Source organism: Drosophila subpulchrella, unplaced genomic scaffold (assembly GCF_014743375.2).
Source record: "Drosophila subpulchrella strain 33 F10 #4 breed RU33 unplaced genomic scaffold, RU_Dsub_v1.1 Primary Assembly Seq18, whole genome shotgun sequence".
In the NCBI taxonomy this organism is placed as follows: domain Eukaryota; kingdom Metazoa; phylum Arthropoda; class Insecta; order Diptera; family Drosophilidae; genus Drosophila; species Drosophila subpulchrella.
This window is the reverse complement of record NW_023665515.1, coordinates 2,331,512-2,356,206: the sequence shown is the minus strand read 5'-3', so window position 1 is coordinate 2,356,206 and position 24,695 is coordinate 2,331,512. Positions and strand designations below refer to the sequence as shown.

The 24,695-nt window shown below is 43.2% G+C and overlaps 1 protein-coding gene across 7 annotated transcripts in view; it reads right to left on the bottom strand.

The window, feature by feature from the left end:
- LOC119559143 (zinc transporter 2-like) overlaps positions 1-24,695 on the bottom strand; it is a 434,223-nt gene that overhangs the window by 288,786 nt on the left and 120,742 nt on the right. For all 7 annotated transcript variants that reach the window (XM_037872211.1, XM_037872206.1, XM_037872210.1 and 4 more), the window contains 4 exons: positions 1,588-2,006; positions 1,362-1,508; positions 1,100-1,262; positions 823-976 (listed from right to left, as the gene is read on the bottom strand). In XM_037872211.1, the coding sequence (XP_037728139.1) occupies positions 823-976; positions 1,100-1,262; positions 1,362-1,508; positions 1,588-1,836 (713 nt within the window). In that variant the 5' untranslated portion in view covers positions 1,837-2,006. The remainder of the gene's footprint in view (positions 1-822; positions 977-1,099; positions 1,263-1,361; positions 1,509-1,587; positions 2,007-24,695) is intronic.

Sequence of the window (24,695 nt, the reverse complement as noted above, 5' to 3'; positions counted from 1 at the left end):
TTTTGTATGCGGTCACACTTAGCGGCTTGGCTGTTTCCGTATGCCACAGAGCGAGATGTGGAGGCCAAGACGTTACAATATACAAAGCGGAAAAGGAACAAATTGGGGTACTTGGTAAAGGAGGCTGAATTCCAAAAAAGTGTTTATGGAGTTACTTTGCCCTAAGATTATAAACACTTTGGCAACATTTATAACAGAGAAATCTCAAAATCAAAATTTGTAAAAAAAACAAATGGAATTTTGGGGCAGTTTGGGTAGCCTATTGTACTAACGTACACCTAGCACGCCTCTTCGAATTATTTCCAAACATTTTAACTTAATTTTATTGTTCTCATCAATACCTATCGATTGACCCAAAAAAGTTTGGCACGCCCACTCTAACGGCCATCACGCTTAAATCTGTCGGCCGCCCACATAATCATATATTGAGATCGCGGGTGGGCTGCGCATTACAATCTCGCTTTGCTACTTGCATATCTCCATCTCCCTTTGGTCCCTTAAGCTGAGTAACGGGTATCTGACGGTCGACGTACTCGACTGAAGCGTTCTTCCTTGTTTTTTTTAGATTTTTATGTCAAGCCGTTTTTGCAGCAGGATCTACCTTCCGTTCTTTTAAGAACCTTTTTAATTACTTAGTATAGACTGAATGAAAAATGCTTATTTAACTGTTATATTCTTTTCAACGATATTGCATTCTCATTATCTATGTAAGTGCGAAGTATTAAAATAAAGAACCGGTTTTATTTAATTTGTTACACATGAGCTCCGCCTTGGCTAGCACGCGCGGCAATATCGAATTAAAAAATATTTTTTATTACTTACACGATATTTATTGCAATGCCTGTGCCTGACATGGCTATCATCATATTGACGTCCAGTTCAAAGTCCTGGGAGTATATCCTTTGAACGGCCACCACCACAAGGAAGGTGGTTAGGAACCAAATCCCCAAAATAGAGGCCACTGCTCCGATGACCTCTGGCAGGCCAAAAAGCAAAATAAAGATTTAGGAAAATGGCGTTAGAAGTTGTCACAATCAGGAGATCAGGAGACTGACGTAGATGTGCCGTAGAATGGTGACAAACGTTTTTAACAACTTACCAAAGCGTTTGTAACCAAAAGACATGCGCTCGTCTGGTGGACGCCCTCCCACCGAAATGGCGACTAGGCCGATGATAAAAGTAATGCAATCAGATGCTAAATGGGCGGCATCCGTCATGATGGCCAGACTACCGGCCACGTAGCCGCCAAGGAATTCAATGACCTGCGATTGAAAAAATTGCGTAAAAGGGCATGAAATGTATCATAACTAAATCAACAATGTGTTCCCGAACATTTGAAGGGGTGACGGTTTCTTTCTCACCATGAATATGCAACAAAGGAAGGCTGCGAGCAGAATTTTGAATTTGGCCTCCTGTTCAGCTTTGTTCTTGAGGCTAGCACGGAATCCTGGCTGACGGTTGTGGCACTGCAGCTCAATATTAAATTCCATTCGCCCATGCTCGGAGTGCTAAAAGTAATCGCACAAATTCCTTATATATATGAACGTGCATATGTCGGTCAGTTGTATATAAATGACCCGCCCTCACCTGGTTGCTATCACTGTCTTCGCTGTCGCCCAGCAGAGGCACCTCCCACGTTCGCTCTTCTAAAATCCGGACTATATTCGTCTCGACTGTCACTGCACCGCTATCCACGTCGTTGTTCCTGAGATTGTAGTATTGGTTTCGACTCTTGGCTTGATGATCATCATTAAAATACCGAGGGAAACCCCCCTCGCAGTCATCTTCGTGGGCAGTGGGCGGCATGGCGCTGTCAAGCTTCTGATATTTTGACATGATATTGGTCTTGGTTTGCGGCGCCTATAGTATATATAATTTTCCTTCGCCTTTGTGTCTGTGTGTGATTATGCCCCCATCTGCGTATGGTGGCTTGGTCCTTTGTTGTTTAATTAACGCAAAATGAACATGTCATTTATCATAATTAATGAGGGCTCTGCACGCAGTATCTGTCATTAATGTAATGGAATATTTTAAAGCGTTGTTATGAAATATTTGAAATGCTTTTAAATCGTGTATATATATTATTTATCAGGATCACTAGCTGAGTTGATCTAGCCATTTCCGTCTGTCAGTCTGTCAGTCTGTCCGTTTGTCCGTATGAACGCTGTGATCTCTATAAAAGCTGCAATATTGGGATTAGGCATTTAGATTCTAGAGACTCTTGCGCAGCGCTAGTTTGTTATACCCATTACTCGCAGAGTAAAATGGTATACTAGATTCGTCGGAAAGTATGTAACAGGCAGAAGGAAGCGTTTCCGACCCCATAAAGTATATATATTCTTGATCAGGATCACTAGCCGAGTCGATCTAGCCATGTCCGTCTGTCCGTTCGTCTGTCCGTCCGGATGAACGCTGAGATCTCGGAAACTATAAGAGCTAGGCTATTGAGATTTGACGTGCAGATTCCTGAGCTTCTTACGCAGCGCAAGTTTGTTTCAGCAGAGTGCCACGCCCACTCTAACGCCCACAAACCGCCCAAAACTGTAGCTCCTACAGTTTTGATGCTAGAATAAAAATTTTAAATGAAATGTGAAATACCTATGAAATACCTATCGATTGACTCAAAAAAAAGTTTGCCACGCCCACAAGCCGCCCACAAACTTCAAAAAATGGTAAATATGAACGCGGATATCTCGGAAAATATCAAAGATAGAGAAATGGGATTTCAGACTTAGATTCCATAGCCTTGAGCGCAGCGCAAGTTTGTTACGCGAATATGCCACGCCCACTCTAACGCCTACAAACCGCCCAAGCCTGTGGCGCCCACAATTTTCATGCTAGATAAAAAATTTTAACTGAAATGTATTGGTCTCGTCAATACCTATCGATTGATCCAAAACTTTGCCACGCCCACTTTAACGCCCATAACGCTTAAATCTGTCTACCGCCGGTAGGTGGCGCATTTCAATCTCACTTTGCTGCTTGCATATCTCCATTTTCCTTTGGTCTTTTTAGCTGAGTAACGGTTATCTGATAGTCGACGTACTCGACTATAGCGTTCCTCCTTTTTTTTCTACAGTTTTGATGCTAGAATAAAAATTTTAACTGAAATGTTTTGTTCTCATCAGTACCTATCAATTGACCCAAAAAAAGTTTGCCACGTCCACTCGAAGGCCCATAACGCGTAAATCTGACTGCCGCTTTGCTGCTAGCATATCTCCATATCCCTTTGGTCCCTTTAGCTGAGTAACGGGTATCTGATAGTCGAGGTACTCGACTATAGCGTTCTTTCATGTTTTGGGTTGGTATTGACGAGACTAATACATTACTAATACATTTTTTTCTTGCATGAAAACTGTAAGCGCTACAGGCGCCCAAATAACCATATATCGAGATCACAGGTAGCTGGCGCATTACCATCTCGGTTTGCTAATTGCATATCTCCATCTCCCCTTTGTTCGTTTAGCTGAGTAACGGGTATCTGATAGTCGAGGCATTCTTGTATAGCGTTTTTCCTTTTTACTATTTAAAGTCAGCGTTATCTTTTCCGAAAAATGGACATACAATATTTGGGGGCTCAACAGAGATATAGCCTACCATTCGACAAAACCATAACCGGCAATTTGGCAAAAACACGTAGAGTGCGATGTAAGCAGAGAGGTGGTGAAGTTCCGCAAACTGGGCTGGATAAGATCTTCAAATCTTCAAAAGCAATTTGCCTGGGGTGTGACAAAGTCAATCAGCAGACGTGTGCTGGATGTCATGGTGTGGTCATCGGATGGTGTGCAAGCGGAAGGCTGGTGCATCGATTTTGGCAGTGGACGTAGGCATCAAGAAAGTTCCAGATGAGTTTGGATCTCTTCATTGTATGAGTGATGCTAAAAAACGTGGCGCACGCATTATTATTGAGCTGGCTGAACTTTTGGCGGTTCTTTGGAAAGTCTATACTAGTATGTAAGGTAGTGGGGTAACACTAAAATATAGCAGTTACAGAGACAGGGTGTTTAAGCTATTTACAATTTGCATTTGATATTATATTAAAGAAAACATTGTTTAATCTTAATAATCTACAGGACTAAATCCTTAAACAGAAGCGAGATCTTGGCAATGCGAGTTGAAGAGTTGCGTCGGAAGTTGCAATTGGGTACTACTGGATTAAAAGCGTGTGACGACCCCGCCTAAAAGCTAGGACGCCACAAATAATATTATAATTATCACTTCATCTAATAATCTATTATCTATCTACTATATAATCACCTTAGCTCTTAATATATTTCTAAGCGGCAGAACATGAAGTGTGACTATTTTATAAGGGAAATGGAACCCCTATGTTCAGGCCCACTGTCCGGCGAATATGGACTGGCCCCGCTATCCAGCTGCACCGCTCTACCGCTCTCCCGCTCTCTCGCGCTCCCGCTCTCCTGCGCTGTTCCTAGCTCCCTCTATGAAGTCTCCGCTGCGCTTTGAAGCGCAGAGCGGTTCGATTCTGGAGTTTCAACTGAAATAAACCGCGGTCGTACCCCCGCCTACTTTCAAAGTTAATTTTTTCTCGAGCATTTATTTTCGGGCAATACGCGTTCGAGTGGTTTTTCCCCTACAGCTTCCGCAGCCCCAGCAGCAAACGCACCAGCAGCAAGCCACCGAAGCCCAGCGAAGCAGCCCGCCGACGCCGCCAGTTTTCCCGCCGTCGCCTCCCACGCCATTCCACCAGCGCCACCACGGTACCCCGCTACCCCCCGGCGTACATTTTGCTCCATTCGAGCCGATAAGATAAGTAAAGCTTTTCGTCTTATTAATTGCCGGTCTGCAGTCAGCCACTCGAAAATATAATTCGTTTGACTTTCTGTACGATTTGTCCAAAATCCTAGTCCGATTAAATCCGACAACGGCAATTAATAAACAAGGAAGAACGCTATAGTCGAGTACCTCGACTATTAGATACCCGTTACTCAGCTAAAGGGACCAAAGGGAAATGGAGATATGCAAGCAGCAAAGCGAGATTGAAATGCGCCACCTATCGGCGGTAGACAGACTTAAGCGTTATGGGCGTTAGAGTGGGCGTGGCAAATTTTTTTTTGGGTCAATCGATATGTATTGACGAGACCAACACAGTTCAGTTCAAATTTTGTATCTAGCATGAAAATTGTGGGCGCCACAGGCTTGGGCGGTTTGTGGGCGTTAGAGTGGGCGTGGCATATTTGCGTTACAAACTTGCGCTGCGCACAAGGCTACGGAATCTAAATCTGAGATCCCAATTCTCTATCCTTGATAGTTTCCGAGATATCCACGTTCATATTTACGATTTCTTGAAGTTTGTGGGCGGTTTGTGGGCGTAAAGGTGGGCGTGGCAAATTTTTTTTTGAGTCAATCGATAGGTATTGATGAGAACAATACATTTCAGTTAAAATTTTTATTCTAGCATCAAAACTGTAGGAGCCACAGTTTTGGGCGGTTTGTGGGCGTTAGAGTGGGCGTGGCACTCTACTGAAATAAACTTGCGCTGCGTAAGAAGCTCAGGAATCTGCACGCCAAATCTCAATAGCCTAGCTCTCATAGTTTCCGAGATCTCAGCGTTCATCCGGACAGACAGACGGACAGACGGACAGACGGACAGACGGACAGACGGACAGACGGACAGACGGACATGGCTAGATCGACTCGGCTAGTGATCCTGATCAAGAATATATATACTTTATGGGGTCGGAAACGCTTCCTTCTGCCTGTTACATACTTTCCGACGAATCTAGTATACCCTTTTACTCTACGAGTAACGGGTATAATTACTTCGCCATTTTTTTCTTCGATTTTCCTTTTGCTACGTGCGGCCATATTGTCAATTTTTTCCGACTCCTTTTTTTAATTGCATTTGGCCGCTCATCCATAGTTACATACACATATACAAAATCGAGAAAAAATTCCAAGCTAAGAAAAAATATTGTGCAAATATAAGCCAAGCATACAGTGAGAATTATTTAATTTCTAGTGTTCTGCCAATTCAGGCCCCCAAAACTTTTCAAGATTTTTCTCACTGTATATCCGCAGCCGCTAAAATACTTGCACATATTTTTTCGTTTTTCCAAATACAGTCCTCACACAATAAATCGAAAACTTCCACAACAACACATACCCCGCCGGCAATAATTATTTAATAAATTTAAAACCGTCGAAAATTACATACATGCAAATATCTACATACATATAAATATCCTCATATATACAAATATCTACATCCATACAAATATCTACATACATAAAAATATCTACATATATACACATATCTACATACAGTCACATATAATTTTTAACTCCACCATCCCGTTCCGACTAATTAAAGTTTTCCGTCGGCCATCCGGTAAAAAATAATAAAATAAAAAATTACACCAACCGACGTCAAAATTTTTTGGTCATTGTGTTTTATTTACCATCAAACTTTTTAGTATTTTTTTCGGTATTTGGTATTTACTCCGTAAAATTTATTTTACTTAAACGCGAAAAATACCAGCACTCCACTGCATGCATAGCATCCTCCGTCCACCAATTTTTTTGGTATATTTTTAGTATTTTTCCCTCGGAATATTAAATTAAATTAAAGCAATACTCCAATATTAAATAATCAACCGATCGCATGCTCCGGCCAACAACTTATTGCCATAATTTGGTATTTTTTCTTCATTCAGAAGTTTAAATAAAGGCGAAATATTACAATTACTCCACCGGAGACTATATATTAACACATAGTTGGTACTTTTCCCCCTCAATTTATCCAAACGCAAAAAATACCAGCAAAAATATACCAAACTTGATCCCAACCAAAATACATATACCAAAAGGGTTAAATATTATAGTATTACTTCTCAACGGGTGATATTCGAACTCCTTTCTCACCGTTCCTAATCCGTATCATTGGGTTTAATTTCGCAAAGTAACCAAGTCGGTACTTGCTTCCAGTTTCTATTTCTCCGATCCACTACTTTTTTTGTCGACACCTCGTTCCACTGTTCCAAAAGTGGGCCAGGTTTCCTATTTATCCGACATAAACAAAGGCGAGCAGATTCTGAACCAAAAAAAAAAAAAAGAAAAAAGGTCATTTCCTTTAAATGTCCGTTGGAAGTGATAACAACAAGTTGTCCATTCCACCTGCCGTAGTCCCAGGCATATCCGTAGATCCGCCCACACCCGAACTAACCGCCGGCTTTCGCTCAGCTTGGGCTAACCTAACTGAGCGTTTCGAAAACAAGCGGTTGTTAGTAAATAGCCAATTAAAAATACTTTTCAATGTGCAGTCCGTTAATCAGGAATCTGGGTCAGCTATCCGTGAACTTCAACGTACCATCCAGGGTTGCCTTACGGCTTTAGAAATGTCCGGAATTGAAACCGAAAATTGGGATTGTCTCCTAGTGTACATGTGCTCCTCCAAACTTCCTAAGCTCACGCTATCCTTGTGGGAACAGTCCCTGCACAATAAGGCAGAGATTCCGACGTGGCAGGAACTGAACGCCTTCCTTACGGAGCGTCACCGGACCTTAGAAGCCATAGACGACGTACGGCCGTCAGGCTCGAGTCAATCTCTGCCAAAAACATCCGCCCCCACTGCAGCGCCTCGAAGAATAAATTCTTACGAGACAAGGGTAGCACCCAAGCCAAAAGGATGTGACCTTTGTAAGAAGGAAAACCATCCTGTCCGCACATGTGCACGGTTCCTCCAGATGACGGTCGACGAGCGGTCGGCATATATAAAGAGGAAGCAGCTGTGTCTGAACTGCTTCGCACGAGGGCATCAGCTGCGTGACTGTGAAAGCACTCAGCTGCTTTACGTGCCGCGGCCGCCATCACACCTTACTACACAGAGGCAACTCCTCCCAATCGCCTTCGAATCCCGCCCCAAGACCCAGATCAAGACCAAGTACACCAGTTGCCATCGCTTCCCGGTCCACGGACTCTACAGTCCAAAATTACTTCGCGACGGGGTATAGATCCGTCTTGCTGGGCATCGCCATAATTGACATATGTCACCTGGGGTCAAATTTTAAAGCTCGTGCCTTGATAGATTCAGGATCAGAGGCAACCTTTATTTCTGAGCGGCTTTTCAAACTTATTAAGTTGCCTCACCAGGTAATCCGAGCCCAAGTATCAGGCTTAAACCAGACAGTATCCGCTGAATCCAAAAGGCTCTGTCAATTTACCATCCGTTCTCCGACCAGGCCTGGCTTGCAAATAAACACGACGGCCTATGTTCTTCCTCAATTAGCTGGAAACCTTCCATCTTGTCCGATTCCGCAATAGTTTCTACGGGATCTTCCCGAACTGTCACTAGCGGATTCAAAGTTCTACGAGAGCGCACAGATAGATATTCTGGTCGGGCCGACATACTGCCATCCAATCTCCTAAGCGGCACCCGGCCGAATATTTGTGGCTCTCTCCTCGGGCAAGAAACCATTTTCGGGTGGATCCTAACAGGACCCGTTCCTGCTCCAAGGGAAAATCAGATTTCCGTTTTTTCCACACGAATCTCCCACACAGTTGACACGTCCTTGGATAGGCTTGTCACCATACGCATCAAGTTAGCAAAACAACTTTTGATATCCAAACTTTTTTCCTATTGACAATTTGCCGTTAATTATCCGTAAATTATTCGTGAAAGGAATAAATTTTCCGCTTAATTTTTTTAAAAATTATAAGGTGTTCTGCTAAGTTGATATCAAGTTAGCAGAACAACTCCTTAAACTTGAACTTTTCAAAAATGTTTTTAGCTGATATTTTGCCGTTCTTTATCCGTAAATTATTCGTGAAAGAATTAATTTTGTAGCTCCATTTTAAAAATTTATTTAAAAAAAAAACTTAGTTGTTCTGCTAAGTTGATATCAAGTTAGCAGTACAACTCCTTAAACTTGAGCTTTTCAAAAATGTTTTTAGCTGGTATTTTGCCGTTATTTATCCGTAAATTATTCGTGAAAGAATAAATTTTGTCGCTCCATTTTTTAAATTTATATTTAAAAAAACTTAGTTGTTCTGCTAAGTTGATATCAACGCCTTAAACTTGAACTTTTCAAAAATGTTTTTAGCTGGTATTTTGCCGTTATTTATCCGTAAATTATTCGTGAAAGAATAAATTTTGTCGCCCCATTTTTAAAATATTTTTTTTTTGTTTTTAAGCGGTTATTTTACGTATGTGTACATTGGAGAAAAATACCCTCTTGTGATCCTTAGCACTGTAAGAATTCCCCTTATTCCCTTTCTTTGAAATGCAGCTTTACTAATAGAAACGCAGGCCAATACAGCAGCAGTGTTAAACATCGTCTATCATGAAAGCTGCCAACACATCATAGGCTGGCTGTGACGTCATTGGAAATGTATTGCTTTTGTCCTCAGATTCTACCAACATCCCTTCAGTTCCAAAAAAGAAGTTTCACTTGGGAATCACCTTGTGATTCACATTGTGATGTCCTCGGGCACAAGTGAAGAACAAGGGACGCTCGATATAGAAAATTGTATGGGATGTCCGCATTCTCACAAGTGAAAATTCAAATGAAAGTTTTTCGAAGTTCCACGGGATTTCACTTGTTCCTTATACTCATTTTTCGTATGGCCTGTCACGTGCCGATGACACACTTGGGAAGTGAAATCACTTGTGAAAATCAGAATTTTTCCAATGACTTTTCACTTATAAAATCACTTGCAAGTGACACGTCCCAAGTGAAATCACTTGTGAAATTCAGTATTTTTCCCATGAGATTTCACTTATGAAAATATAGAATCTAAAATACATATATTTTTAATTACATTTAAATTCATTTTAATTACATCGTATTATTCAGATTTTCAATAAAGGGACAATTATTGTTAGTATTTCTGATTTTTTGTTTTGTTAGTTTGTTTTTCACGTTCTTCATCGCCTTTCTCAAACATTTGTCCGGGTCCTCGTAGCAAAAAATATATTTTGCGTTGATAAATCAACATATATACACAAATATTCATCTTTTGACCAATCACCTATTAAAAACTTTTAAAAAATACAATATATGTTCATAACGAATAAAAAGTTATTCGGGTGGCTACCCCCAATTGTTTGTCGAAATAAACTAAACATTTTTAATTTTATACTTGTATGTATATATTGTTTTAATAATTTTATTTTACATCTTAGAATATATTAATAATTCTGGTTTCACTTTGTCCAATTGTTCTGCAGCATGTGGTTTTTTTAACAGGTCGTCATAGACCGTCCACGTAGTGAGCCTTCGGCAAAATGCTTTGTAGTGCGAAACTGTATTATTCATCCTGGTTGTCACTGGAGGACCAACGAAAAATGAGCGACAAAATTTATTCTTTCACGAATAATTTACGGATAAATAACGGCAAAATACCAGCTTAAAACATTTTTGAAAAGTTCAAGTTTAAGGAGTTGTACTGCTAGCTTGATATCAACTTAGCAGAACAACTAAGTTTTTTTTTTAAATAAATTTTAAAAATTGAGCGACAAAATTTATTCTATCACGAATAATTTACGGATAAATAACGGCAAAATACCAGTTAAAAACATTTTGGAAAAGATCAAGTTTAAGGAGTTGTACTGCTAACTTGATATCAACTTAGCAGAACAACCAAGTTTTTTAAAAAATAAATTTTAAAAATTGAGCGACAAAATTTATTCTTTCACGAATAATTTACGGATAAATAACGGCAAAATACCAGTTAAAAACATTTTGGAAAAGATCAAGTTTAAGGAGTTGTACTGCTAACTTGATATCAACTTAGCAGAACAACCAAGTTTTTTAAAAAATAAATTTTAAAAATTGAGCGACAAAATTTATTCTTTCACGAATAATTTACGGATAAATAACGGCAAAATACCAGCTAAAAACATTTTTGAAAAGTTCAAGTTTAAGGAGTTGTTCTGCTAACTTGATATCAACTTAGCAGAATACCTTATAATTTTTAAAAAAATTAAGCGGCAAATTTATTTCTTTCACGAATAATTTACGGATAATTAACGGCAAATTGTCAATAGGAAAAAAGTTTGGATATCAAAAGTTGTTTTGCTAACTTGATGCGTATCTTGTCACCAAATTTTGGGAGGTTGAGTATCTGCCAGTAAGAGTGACAAAATTTTCAGATTTGACATGTGAGGAAAATTTTCTCCGAACGACTACGAGAGACGATAACGGCAGGTATGTCGTAAGTCTTCCGTTTCGTGATCCTCAAAACGTAAAATCCGCCCTCGGTCACTCCAGATCCTCCGCGTTGTCGCAGTTCCTAAGAACCGAGCAACGCCTAAAGAGGGACTGTCAGCTGAAAGCCAAATACAACTCCGTGATTCAAGAGTATCTCGACCTCAATCACATGAAAGAAGTCCAGCCTACCCATAATTCTGCCAGTTATTACCTTCCGCATCATGCCGTGCTCAAGCCGGAAAGTACAACCACTAAGTTACGTGTGGTTTTCAATGCCTCCAGCCCTTCAGAGAATTGGGTCAGTTTAAATGATATCCTTCATGCTGGCCCAGTCTTACAGTCCGATCTAACTATCCAGATCTTGAAGTGGTGATATTTCCGATACGTCTACAGTGCCGATATCGAGAAAATGTATCGGCAGATATGGGTAGATCCGAAGCATTCCCCGTTCCAGCGCATCTTATTCCGCAACAGCGAGGGGCACATTCGAGATTTCGAATTACAGACGGTAACTTTTGGAGTCAATTGCGCGCCATTCCTGGCCATTCGAGTCCTGCAACAGTTGGCAACTGACGTGCAGCTCAGCCATCCAAGAGCGAGCAACGTCATTCGAAATCATATGTATGTAGACGATGTCCTTTCGGGAGCTGACTCCGCCGAGGACGCTAAGTCCATTGTTCGCGAGCTACAAAGTGCTCAAGATTCCGCGGGGTTTCCATTGAGAAAATGGACCTCCAACAACAAAGAAATATTAGCTCATATCCAAAGCGATCATCTTCTGACAACCGACTTCCTCGACATCGACACTGAGAGCACAGCCAAAACTTTTGGCGTACGATGGAAGGCGACGTCCGATGAGTTCTTTTTCGTCCCACCAGATTTAGCAACGGAAATCTCCCACACGAAACGCCAAGTCCTTGTCCAAATTGCCAAGCTGTTTGATCCAGCAGGCTGGCTCGCTCCATTTGTTGTGTGTGCCAAAATCTTTATGCAAGAGATTTGGCTTCAGGATCTAGGCTGGGACGATAAACTTCCAATTGAGCTGTGCCAAAGGTGGAACAGCTTACTCCAGAGCTATTCGGTCCTAGACCAGGTCAGAATACCCAGATGGGTTTCCTTCCGTCCAGAGTTCCGCGTAGAGCATCACGGATTCTGTGACGCCTCGCAAAAGGCATACGGTGCTGCGATCTATGTGCGCGTAGAGGTGGGCCATAAGACGATGGTGAACTTGCTCACGGCCAAGACGCGTGTGGCACCAGTGAAAGCGGTGTCCCTTCCCAGGCTGGAGTTATGTGGGGCTCTCCTTTTGTCCGAGATGGCCGAAGCCATTCTTCCAAATATGCCGAGGCTGACCTCAAAATTCCATTGTTGGACCGATTCCACGATTGTGCTAGCATGGTTAGCAAAACCAGCGTGCCATTGGACTACGTTCGTTGCCAACAGGGTGACGAAGATCACCGAGTCCACTGAGGCGGCCAATTGGTCGCACGTTCAATCCGAACATAATCCAGCTGATTTGGCTAGTCGAGGAGTTCCTATTCAAGAGCTGGTGGATAACCCGCGTTGGTGGCATGGACCGACTTGGCTGTAACGTCCACGCGATCATTGGCCCAGCCAGGGAACCGACCTGCCGGTGACTGAGATCGAAAAGCGTGCCGTTAAAGTCCATGTGACGTCTATGCCGTCAGAAGATTTCCTAGATCGCTTTTCCAAGTTAGATAGAGCTTTGCGGGTCCTCGCGTATGTCCATCGATTTGTCCAACGATGTCGAAGACAATCACCGCCTTCCGGGGTCCGTCTAGAGGCCCAGGACGTTGCCGCCGCGGAAGAGCTCATGACAATTTGCACTCAGCGCAGGTATTTTCCTGAAGAATACCGCTGCTTGAGTCAGAAGCGTCCTGTGCCCGCGGCGAGTTCGATTCTCTCCCTGAACCCCTTTCTAGATAGGAAAGGGTTAATCAGGGCATGCGGCCGCGTAACGGCCTCCGACAGTTTGCGGTATGATGATTCACGCATCTCATTACGTTACATGGTGGCAACCAGTTAGTGGTGCGTCTCACTCGGTCCAGATACTGGGTTCCGAGAATAAAGAACTTGGTGAAGGCAGTGGTTAACTCCTGCAAGGTCTGCGTTATCCACAAAAAGCGATTGCAAGTCCAGATGATGGGAAGTTTCCCGAAAGAGCGAGTGTCTTTCTCCCGTCCGTTCACGTACACAGGGATGGACTACGCCGGCCCGTTTGACATAAAAAATTATACCGGAAGAGCTTGTCTCATTACGAAAGGGTATGTGTTGGTTTTCGTTTGTTTTTCTACAAAGGCCATCCATCTAGAGCCTACATCCGACTTAACGACTGAAAAGTTTCTTGCCGCTTTCGCTCGTTTCGTCTCTAGAAGAGGGTGTCCTCGCCAAGTCCAGTTCGACAATGGAAAGACCTTCGTCGGCGCCTCCACCGTGCTTTCCCGAGACTTCCTGCAAGCCGTTAAGGAGTCTGTGACCGATGCGTATAGTCATCAGCAGCTCACCTGGCAATTCATTCCTCCTGGGGCACCCCATATGGGAGGCCTATGGGAAGCTGGTGTCAAGAGCTTCAAGACCTTGTTTTACAAGTCCACCGCTACACGGAAGTACACCTTTGAAGAGCTGTCCACCCTCCTAGCGAGAATCGAAGCTTGTCTGAATTCCAGACCGCTATCTCCCATGTCCGAGGCTCCAACTGATCTCTTAGCGTTGACACCAGGGCACTTTCTTGTTGGTGGACCTCTTCTATCCATAGTGGAACCTGAAGTAAAGGGCGAATCCAAGTCCATTCTGAACCGGTGGCAGCACTTAAAGTCTCTCCATCAACAATTCCGCACTCGATGGAAGGATGAGTACCTTAAGGAGCTCCACAAGCGCAACAAGTGGCAAGTCCCCACAGAAAATCTGCGTGTCGGCGATCTGGTCGTTATTAAGGATGACAATTTGCCCTTAAATGAGTGGCGACTCGGAAGAATAGACTCCGTTTTTCCGGGAGCCGATGGCAATGTCCGCGTAGTCGACATTCGTACGACACGCGGCATTGTCAAACGTCCAGTGACCAAGGTGGTTCTTCTTCCAAGAGAGCCGCCCAAAACTACATCGTAACGAGCCGCGTTTCTTACACACCTTAGTCCGTAGCCATTATCCACGTCATTGTTAATCAGCCCTGTTTGTTTTTTCCTTATCCACACTCTAAACAGGAAAATGGCTCCCCGTCCACGTAGCGCTCAGGCTTTGGATAGCAGACGTACGAGGGGTACTCAGTCCTACCGATGCCGAGTCTGCCGCGGAATTCATCCTCTTCGGAAGTGTCAAAGGTTCCTAAAGCTGAGCGCAGAGAAGCGGCTGCGGGCAGTTCTCATTAACAAGTACTGCGCGAACTGTCTCGCACACAAGCACTCCACTGGGAGCTGTCGTAGCGGTGACCGGTGCAGAACGTGCGACCGGAATCATCACACGCTGCTCCACATGCACGAACTTGTTTACCGGAAAAAGTCCGGCTCCAAGCAACAGCCCGCTTCTTCGCAGCGTTCGCGCCGGCAAGATCCGCCAACTCGCCGAACGCCTGCCCCTCCACCGCGCTCAGCATCCTCGACACCAGCTCCGTCGCTCGCCGCACTGCTCCAGCGTCATAGCGTCAATGTCCTCCCGACTGCTGTGGTGATCGTCGAGACCGGAGAGAAGACGTTCGACACCGCCGCACTCATCGATCCGTGCACCCCGACAAGCTCCATCGACGCATCCCTGGCCGCCGCGTTTCGTTTGCCGACAACAAACGTGGGCGATGAGAGCATATGCACGGCGACGATTCGTTCGAAGGTCGACGAGGCCGTCAAGCTGGAGGTGGTCCTCAAGATCGAGCCGAACGTGCGCATCCGCACTCCCATCCGTGCGCTCAGTGAGAGCGTCGTCCAAAAAATTAAGGAACTACCGCTCGCGGATGAGGTTTTCCACCGACCAGCCACTGTTTCATTGATCCTGGGCGCGGACGTCTACCCGAAGGTGATACAGCCGGGCTTCCACGTGGTCGACGAGGGACTGCCAGTAGCCCAGAAGACGGTGTTCGGGTGGATCGTCTCCGGCGCCTGTACGCAGGCTTGAGGCGTAGGCGAATGGCCGAAGTTCCGTCTCCTTTATTTTTTGCAACGCTAGCGATTGCAAGGGAGGCGGAATGTTCAGGCCCACTGTCCGGCGAATCTGGACTGGCCCCGCTATCCAGCTGCACCGCTCTACCGCTCTCCCGCTCTCCCGCTCTCTCGCGCTCCCGCTCTCCTGCGCTGTTCCTAGCTCCCTCTATGAAGTCTCCGCTGCGCTTTGAAGCGCAGAGCGGAGCTTAGACTAAGTTAGTTCGATTCTGAAGTTTCAACTGAAATAAACCGCGGTCGTACCCCCGCCTACTTTCAAAGTTAACTTTTTCTCGAGCATTTATTTTCGATTAAGGGGCAATACGCGTTCGAGTGGTTTCTCCCCTACAGCTTCCGCAGCCCCAGCAGCAAACGCACCAGCAGCAAGCCACCGAACCCCAGCGAAGCAGCCCGCCGACGCCGCCAGTTTTTCCGCCGTCGCCTCCCACGCCATTCCACCAGCGCCACCACGGTACCCCGCTACCCCCCGGCGTACACCCTATATGAAGATGATGTGTTGTGTCAAGATTGGCATAAGTTAAGGTTAGATTCAAAGAAGATTCGAAGATCAGTGATGTGATGTAAACGGTGCATCGAAGGAACAGTGAAAACATTAATGAAATGAACAGAGGAAAACCAGAAAATAAAGGGAGCTTCAGAAACGTAATAAAAAAGAAAAATATATAGTTTTTTGTTTTATCACCTGACCTCCTTTACCCCTCCCCTGTATTCCCATCCTAATTAACTAACTCGTAGAGGAACGGAAAGACCCTTCCTAATTAGTTAACTCGTAGAGGAACGGAAAGATCCTTCCTAATCAGTTAACTCGTTGAGGAACGGAAAGATCCTTCCTAATTAGTTAGCTCGTAGAGGAACGGAAGACCCTTCCTAATTAACTAACTCGTAGAGGAGCGGAAAGATCCTTCCTAATTAATTAACTCGTAGGAACGGAAAGATCCTTCCTTATTGGATAAATCGTAGGGGAAAGGGAAGATCCTTCCTGGTGATTTCGGACCATAGAAAATTCGGTCCGGCCTCGCCCGAAGGTCCAGCCCGTGGAGTTTTCTGTTTCAGGATAATATTAGCATATACTAAATAATAAGATAACTATCAGAAATTCTCCGTACTCTGTATAAACGGAACTCTACTACCCAGCGTCTCAGCGACTTACAAATTTCTTGTAAGGGACTCTCGGATCCGACTGAGAGTTGTATGCCAGAGAGCATCCTTACAAGCGGAATTGCAAGTGAGATTATTGACCTACTATGGCCTAAATAACGAGGATCAGTCAGAAACAAAGAATACTGGTGAAGAAGGGGTATATACTATATTATAAGCCGGCCGGTTGGCATCAAGATTGAAGAAATTAAGGACAGGGTATATCATGATTTACATTGACAGATGTTGAGGGCAGTGTTTCGCAGTTTTCTGGGTCGAATTCCCCAGATGTAATCCAATGGATAGGATAGTTGGAAGACTGTGCAGCTACAGTTTGGTGGAACACTTTGGAGCAGCAAAGATGTTTGTGATCACCCGGAGAAATATTAAAGCTTGGGCCAGTTTGAAATCAGCCTTGTTGGGGGTGTTCAAGAGTTCAATTCAGGTTGGGAATTCGACAGAAGCATATGGGTGAGTCCTTGCACGAATTTCTTTTTGCACTTATGGAAATTGAAAATCCCATTTCCTTCGAAAAAAAGAGTCTAATCGAGTATTTCGTTGAGGGTATCCCAGATGCAAAGTCAAATAAAGCGATGCTATATCAGGACAGAAACCTCAAGGTTAGACTACAAATCGATTATTCGGAAGCTTTATCACAGAGGTTGTTATCGATGCGATTGACAAGTCGCTCGAGTTTCATGTCATACCAGATGACGATATGAAGATTGACGCAATCTTTGGCACAACAACCTAAGTCAGCGTTGACGTGATGGTAACCAAGTCTGGCACAAAATATTCGCCAAGAGTTTATTGTGTTAAAAAAAAAACCAACGCAGGATATGGCGATAGCCAGGCAGGGCAAACTACTTATGTGCAGATAACTAGCAATTTCGAGAGTTTGTGCATGATCCGCACGAAAGACTGTACGACAATTTCGGTCGTAGACTTCGAGCATTTGAATCAGAAAAATCGTTTCTAAAGGGGTTAAAATTTGCTTAAAGACACTCCTCTTTTTACTAGCACACCTAGCCTATAGCGCCACCTATCTCCTTCTTCTGTAGCGCCACTTGGCCTACAGCGCTAACTAGCCTATGGCGCCCCTAGCGGTTTGGAGGAATTAGTGAAAACAGCTTATTTGCCGTGGTGTGCAATCTCGATTGAACTTCAATATATTGATTAATTTGCGGTTATAACTTTTTAATGACTACGTCGATATCAATAAATATTGGCACGAAGATAGTTATTGATAAAAAGAACAAATTCTCATTTAAATTTTCACAAAATTTTACAAAATGTGGACGCTAGACGACTTGACAATTTCTAGCTGAATAGTCCCTAAATTCCACTTTTCGTTTTATGCTAGCCTTCTCCGATGCCTCTTGAAAATCAGAACTTTTGACCTCTCGGTGTTTACTAACAATCCCCATAACAAACACCATTTGTGCAGAGCAATAATCATTGCTTGCAGTTCAACGGGGATTCAGAGAGGATCACAATGTCATCTGCAAACAGCAGAGCCTTGATCGCGCATCCACATATTTGAATACCGCAAGGCAGGCTATCCGTGATGTCGTTTAAAAACAGGGAAAACAGAAGGGGCTGAGTAGACATCCTTGCTTAACTCCAGCTTCCGTGGTAAACCACTCGGAAAGTTGTTCTCCATCCCATACTGCCGCCAGGTTATCCGTGTAAAAACTTTGAAGGACGTTTAAAAATGTCGTTGATATGCCGATATTGCTGATCTTGTAGGTTAGGGTTCTTCTGTGTACAGAGTCAAGGGCAGCTCTGAAATCTACAAAGAACGCGTATAACTTCTTCCCGCTGTCGGTATATGATCTTGCTATACTTGTAAGACTGAAAATGTTGTCTACTGTCGAATATCCTTTTCTAAAACCGGGTTGGAATTCAGTAAGAATATTATAGTTTTTTAACCAGTTTTTAAGCCGCTCGAGTAGCAACGCAGAGAAGACTTTAGCTAACCCGTTTTGAAAAGAGATGCCTCTGTACTTAGATGTCACTTTCGGGTCACCTCTCTGAAAGATGGGAAAAATTATAGCTTTTTGAAAGCTCTTTGGGACTGTTTCCGATACCAAGAACTTGTTGAATGCAGTGACAAGGCTGTCTTTGAATTGAGGAGAAGCGTACTTTATGAATTCCGATGGTATCTTCTCGGGCCCTTATGCTTTTCTTTTTTTTAACATTGCAATTACATTTTCCACTTCTAGTCCTGTTACACATCATCGAAAGAATGATTTTTCACCCACGGCATTGCAAAGTGCAGCTATCCAATCTGGAGGCGCTAGAAGATCACGGAAATATTTTCCTAGATCATCTGCATTAGCTTCCATTGATTTTACAAATGAGTTTCCATTGAGTTTCCTAATAGTACTCCAATATGCCCTGCTATATGTTATGGAATCCACTGATCTCGGTAGGTTAATGTAAAAATGAGTCCGAGTGTTTTGACATGTTAACTTGTATGCGGCGTTTGCTTCATGATACATTACCACTGCACTGGCTGAGCTTGTTGATTTGGCCTGCCCTAGCAAGTTGAAAGAAAGTATTCGAGCTGCCTCACACTGCTCCGTATACCACTCTTGCTTAAAGTCTCTGGGCTTTCTTCGGCCTCGATTATTAACGGCTTTGGTAATGCACTCTGTAAGAAATCCTTCAATTTCGTCAGGGGTTATCAAATCTGCCACACAATTTGTTGCCAGGTTTCGATCCAACTTTGTCCTGTAGTTTTCACTTCTCCCGATTTCAGAGAATATATGACTGCTCACTTGGAAGTCCTTGATAGTTTCTATCCATGTACCGCGTGCCATACATAGGTCGATGGTGGACCGAGCTTCACCTCTCATAAAAGTGTAATCGCCCAAAGGATCGCTTGACGACCTTTCATTGACCACCGTGAAGCCAAACAGCTCGATCAAGTCCAGAGTCCAGAGTAAAAGGGTATTTAAGATTCGTCGGAAATTATGTAACAGGCAGTAGGAAGCGTTTCCGACACCGTTAAGTATATATATTCTTGATCAGGATCACTAGCCGAGTCGATCTAGCCATGTTCGTCTGTCCGTCTGTCCGTATGAACGCTAAGATATCGGAAACTATAAGAGCTAGGCTATTGAGATTTGGCATGCAGATTTCTGAGCTTCTTGCGCAGCACAAGTTTGTTTCAGCAATGTGTCACGCCCACCCTAATGCCCCCAAACCGCCCAAAACTGTGGCTCCTACAGTTTTGGTGGTAGAATAAAAATTTTAACTGAAATGTGTTTTTCTCATCAATACCTATCGATTGACCCAAAAAAAAATTTGCCACGCCCACTTTAACGTCCACAAACTTCAAGAAATCGTAAATATGAACGCGGATATCTCGGAAACTATAAAAGATAGAGAATCTCTAACGTCCACAAACCTAAGCCTGTGGTGCGCGCAATTTTCATGCTAGAAAAAAATGTTAACTGAAATATATTAGTCTTGTCAATACCTATCGATTGACCCCAAAAAAAATTTGCCACTCCCACTCTAACGCCTAATTCTGTATACCGCCCACATAACCCTATATTGAGATCACGGGTAGGTGGCGCATTTCAATCTCACTTTACTGCTTGCATATCTCAATTTCCCTTTGGTCCCTTTACCTGGGTAACGATTATCTGATAGTCGAGGTACTCGACTATAGCGTTCTCCCCTGTTTTATATTATTCTTGAGCTATCGAGAATTTTTTTCACTTTGAGTCAAATCCGACCAAAATAAGTTCGCAAGGACGGAAGTGCATCAAAGCGTTCTCAACTGTTGCAAAGAAAAGAAGAGTTTTGGAAAAGTTTCAGACCGATAGCTTTAAAACTCAGAAACTAGTTTGCGTAGAAGCGGACGGACAGACTGACTGTCTAGTGATGCTGATCAAGAATATATATACTTTATGGGGTCGGAAACGTCTCCTTCACAACGTCGTAAACTTCTGACTGAAATCATAATACTCTCTGTGAGGGTATAAAAATGGCCACATTTCAGAACATCGAACACAGCCAGTGCATTGACCTTTTTTGCGTGCGTATTCAAACTCTATTTAAAGGTCCTGGAAATTAAAGACGATGTTAAAAAGCTTAATATAAGAAACTTTAGTTTTACTACTTTTGGAAAAACTCGTTAGTTTGGTAGAAAAGCAGCTATAAATAACTATATTTAGTACACCCGTAACTTGTAAACTACACAAGCTACAAACTTCTGCGATATATCGTAAAAATGAATTTCGAAACTCTTTGTACGCCTTTCGAAAATACTTTTTTCTTCTCAGCGTTAAAACAAACATTTTCAAACATCCGTTCACACTGTAGAATAATCTTTAAATATGCGCTCCAGAATTGCATGCGAAGTCCCAACCTTTACGGCGGGATAAAAGTAAAAACACAATTGTATAAAGTTTTATTTTCAACATGACTTCTGATCATGGTATTGAGGTACACTAATGTGAAAACTAACATGACTGTAGACGGCCACGAAAATTACATTCGGTAGCTGCTATTTAATATGATTGAGTTTAGCTGTACGAGTTTCACAAGGCGTGGAGAATGTAAAAAAATTAAGAAATTTATCGAATTTAGAATAATAATCGAAGGAAGAATCGAAGGAAACGATTGATACCCATATAAATTTACAAAACCAAAAAACCGCCAAACCTGTAGGTGATGAAACACATGTTTGTATGGAAATTTTACTCAGTCCTTACAGTTATAGAACACGCTGCTACTTTTGGGTAAGACCTTCATGGGAACATGTTTCCTGTAAATTGCTCCTATACAGTTAGGAAAATCCCATACATTTTTAAAATCCTCAGTATTTTTCAGCATTGTTTCCTTGGTCCAGGGAGGCACTTTATGTTAAAGTTACTCGCATATTTCAGTGCACACCAAATCAATTATTGGTCCTACACGTTTCTTGTTTACTCGATAATATGAAGCGTTATAGCGTTGAATATATCCCGAAACTAGATACCTAGATTAAAACACGGAAGAACGCTATAGTCCAGTAGCTCGACTATCAGATATCCGTTACCCAGCTAAAGGGACTAAAGGGAGATGGAGATATGCGAGCAGCAAAGAGAGATTGTAATGCGCCAGCTACCTGCGATCTCAATATATGGTTATTTAGGTATCTGGTAGTCGAGGTACTCGACTATAGCGTTCTTCCTTGTTTTTAGAAGTGCAATTTCCACTGATGGTACCACATTAATCAACACTGGACCCTCAAGATATAATTGTCAAAAATATTAATTTTGTTGGGGCCACTTTTACTGGAGCTGACCGTTGGTTTCCTGTTTTCCAACATCCAAGACGTTCGGCTTATTGCAATCAGAAAATTGTCAACGATCAGGTTCAAGAATGGCTAGCAGAAGGAATTACAAGCTTAGTACATCCGAGTTTACTTCGCCAGTGGTTCTTGTATATAACAAAACCGGGATGAAGCGCCCGTGTTGCGATTATTGCAAATTAAATAAAAAGATTGTTCGAAATAACTAGATAACGAGATAAACAACGGCTCAAATGGATTGTGTGATCGAAATGCTAAAAGGTGGACAAATTTTTACAACACTAGACTTAACTAATGTTTTCTTTAACGTTCCTGTTTGCCAAAAGTATACTTCGTTCGTAACTCAGAGTGGTCATTATGAGTTCCTTTTTGTCCCCTTCGGTATAACAAACTCTCCAGCAGTGTTTAGCAAGTTCATCATGGCAGTTATGCGTATGTATACGTATTCATGGACGATGTTATCATTGCGAGTAAGAGTAAGAGTGTCTATGACGGCGTGAAGAAATTTAATGGAGTTTTGGAAGTGGCACAAGGAAATGGCTTGCACATAAATTGAAGTGCTCGTTAATGTCAGTTGTAATATGTCGTAGTTGCTTTGCGAAGAAAAGGCTATCATTAAGCTAGATGCTGAGAAAATTCTAGCATAACAGAATGGAACCCATAATTATCTAAAACAATCATACAAGAAAAGTAAGGTTTTGATCGAGAAGTCATTGTTCGTACCCAAAGGTACTCAACATGACCACACCCAACAAATCAAGCAGTAGCCAAATTGGGAACGGTACCAGGCGCTCAGTAGCACTCACTGCAGATGAGAATTGCTGGTCAGCATATTATATCATATGTCTTACTAACTCACCATCTCACCATCTCACCGTCACAACGATACGCTGACCCGCCAATGCAGTCAGCACATTTGCGGTGTCAGCCGAGCCAACCACGCAACTGCTACCGTAATCATAATTCCCTGACCTACTTTAGAATATAGCTTCTTTCACTAACCATTACACTAAGCTTCCGTGTTCTAAGTAGAATATAAGCAGGTATCAAATGAAGAATAAATCAGTTATCAACACACCTCATAACTCCGCGGTTCTACTTCCTACCTCTGGGAATAGGGCTCGTAATACACTATCTCAACTAGCAGCTAACCACGTTAGCTCACCCTCAGCGCAGTTCAGCATCGCCTGTGGTCCGGCATTGCAGTAACCATCGTTACCATTGCCGCGACGCGATCGTCCTGCCATCAAAGCGTCCCCGTGCCAGCGACAAGTGCTCATTACCCCCTTGTCCCGCGGTGTGACCCAGAAGTGCCTACTTCGGTTAGGCACAAACATTGGTGACCCCGACGTGATCCTTTAACAACAAAGGATCACACTCAAGCAACCCCCTTCCCACTAAAGGAACTTCAGCTTAATCCAGCTTCACAGGATACGCTTCGTCTTCCAGCGTCACAGGAACTTCAGCTTTATCCAGCTTCACAGGATACGCTTCTTCTTCCAGCGTCACAGGAACTTCAGCTTAATCCAGCTTCACAGGATTCGCTTCTTCTTCCAGCGTCACAGGAACTTCAGCTTCATCCAGCTTCACAGGATACGCTTCTTCTTCCAGCGTCACAGGAACTTCAGCTTAATCCAGCTTCACAGGATTCGCTTCTTCTTCCAGCGTCACAGGAACTTCAGCTTAATCCAGCTTCACAGGATTCGCTTCTTCTTCCAGCGTCACAGGAACTTCAGCTTCATCCAGCTTAACAGGATACTCAGCTTCATCCAGCTTCACAGGATACTCAGCTTCATTCAGCTTCACAAGATTCTTTGTTTCCAAGACACACAATATGTCTACTTCATTCATTGAGGAAACAAGTCACACAAGAATCGATTTACACAATCGATTACTAGACACCCAAAACGAGCTACAAGGGAAAATCCAACAGCTCATTAAGAATTATGGCAAGGATTCTGCCGACCGACGCCACCGAGACGGATATTATTCCGGTAAAATAACTCAGTTAAACGATCTCTGGCAGCAGTTTTGCGACCTAGATGAAGAGGTCCAGCAAGCGGCACTACCCACTGGAAGTGAGTACTCTTCACGACTAGTAGCACTTAAAGAGCTGGTCGAAAAATATCAGAATATCTTTCTGGACAACATGCCGACTGGAAGCGGGCTTCCGAAGGCCCCCAGACGAACTTCGGCCAACATCAAGCTCGCAACAAGAGATCAAGTCAAAGGAGATTCCACAATTGACACGGTGATCCGACAGTTGCAGAGAAGATGCAACGAATTGGAGTCATCATTAACATTAGCCTCGAACGCTCCAACTGTCACCCCAGCCCTACAAAGGCACCTGGATCTCCATTGGGCGTTACTAAGGCAAGCCCACGACGAATTGGATAGCACACCTGGGGCCGCAGCTCTGGCAGAAGCAGAGCTAGCCCAATTCCACACATTATACGAGGAATACGAAATGAACCTGCTACGAGAAAACGACGCGCCAATGAGCCTAAACTTGGCACTTCCGCCAATTAGCATTCCGGAGTTCAACGGCGAGTATCTAGACTGGCCACGGTTCCATGATCTCTTTGTGGAATTGGTACATAACAAACCATATTCGGCCAGTCAAAAACTACATATTCTACAGAGCTCGCTTCGTGGTGAAGCGAGAAACGTCTTGACAGACACAGCCTTCTCACAGGGTGGCTATGACGACACCTGGTTGCGTTTAAAGGCCAGGTACCAGAACGGAAAAATACTAGTATTCGCCGCCATTGCAAAAATTATTGACCATAAGCCTATAGACGGCTCCTCGCGCCAACTAAGGGCCTTGCATGACACTATAAAAAATTCAATGAGTACTCTTAAAAACCTTGATATCAGCACAAAATCCTGGGATCCAATCCTATGTTTTCT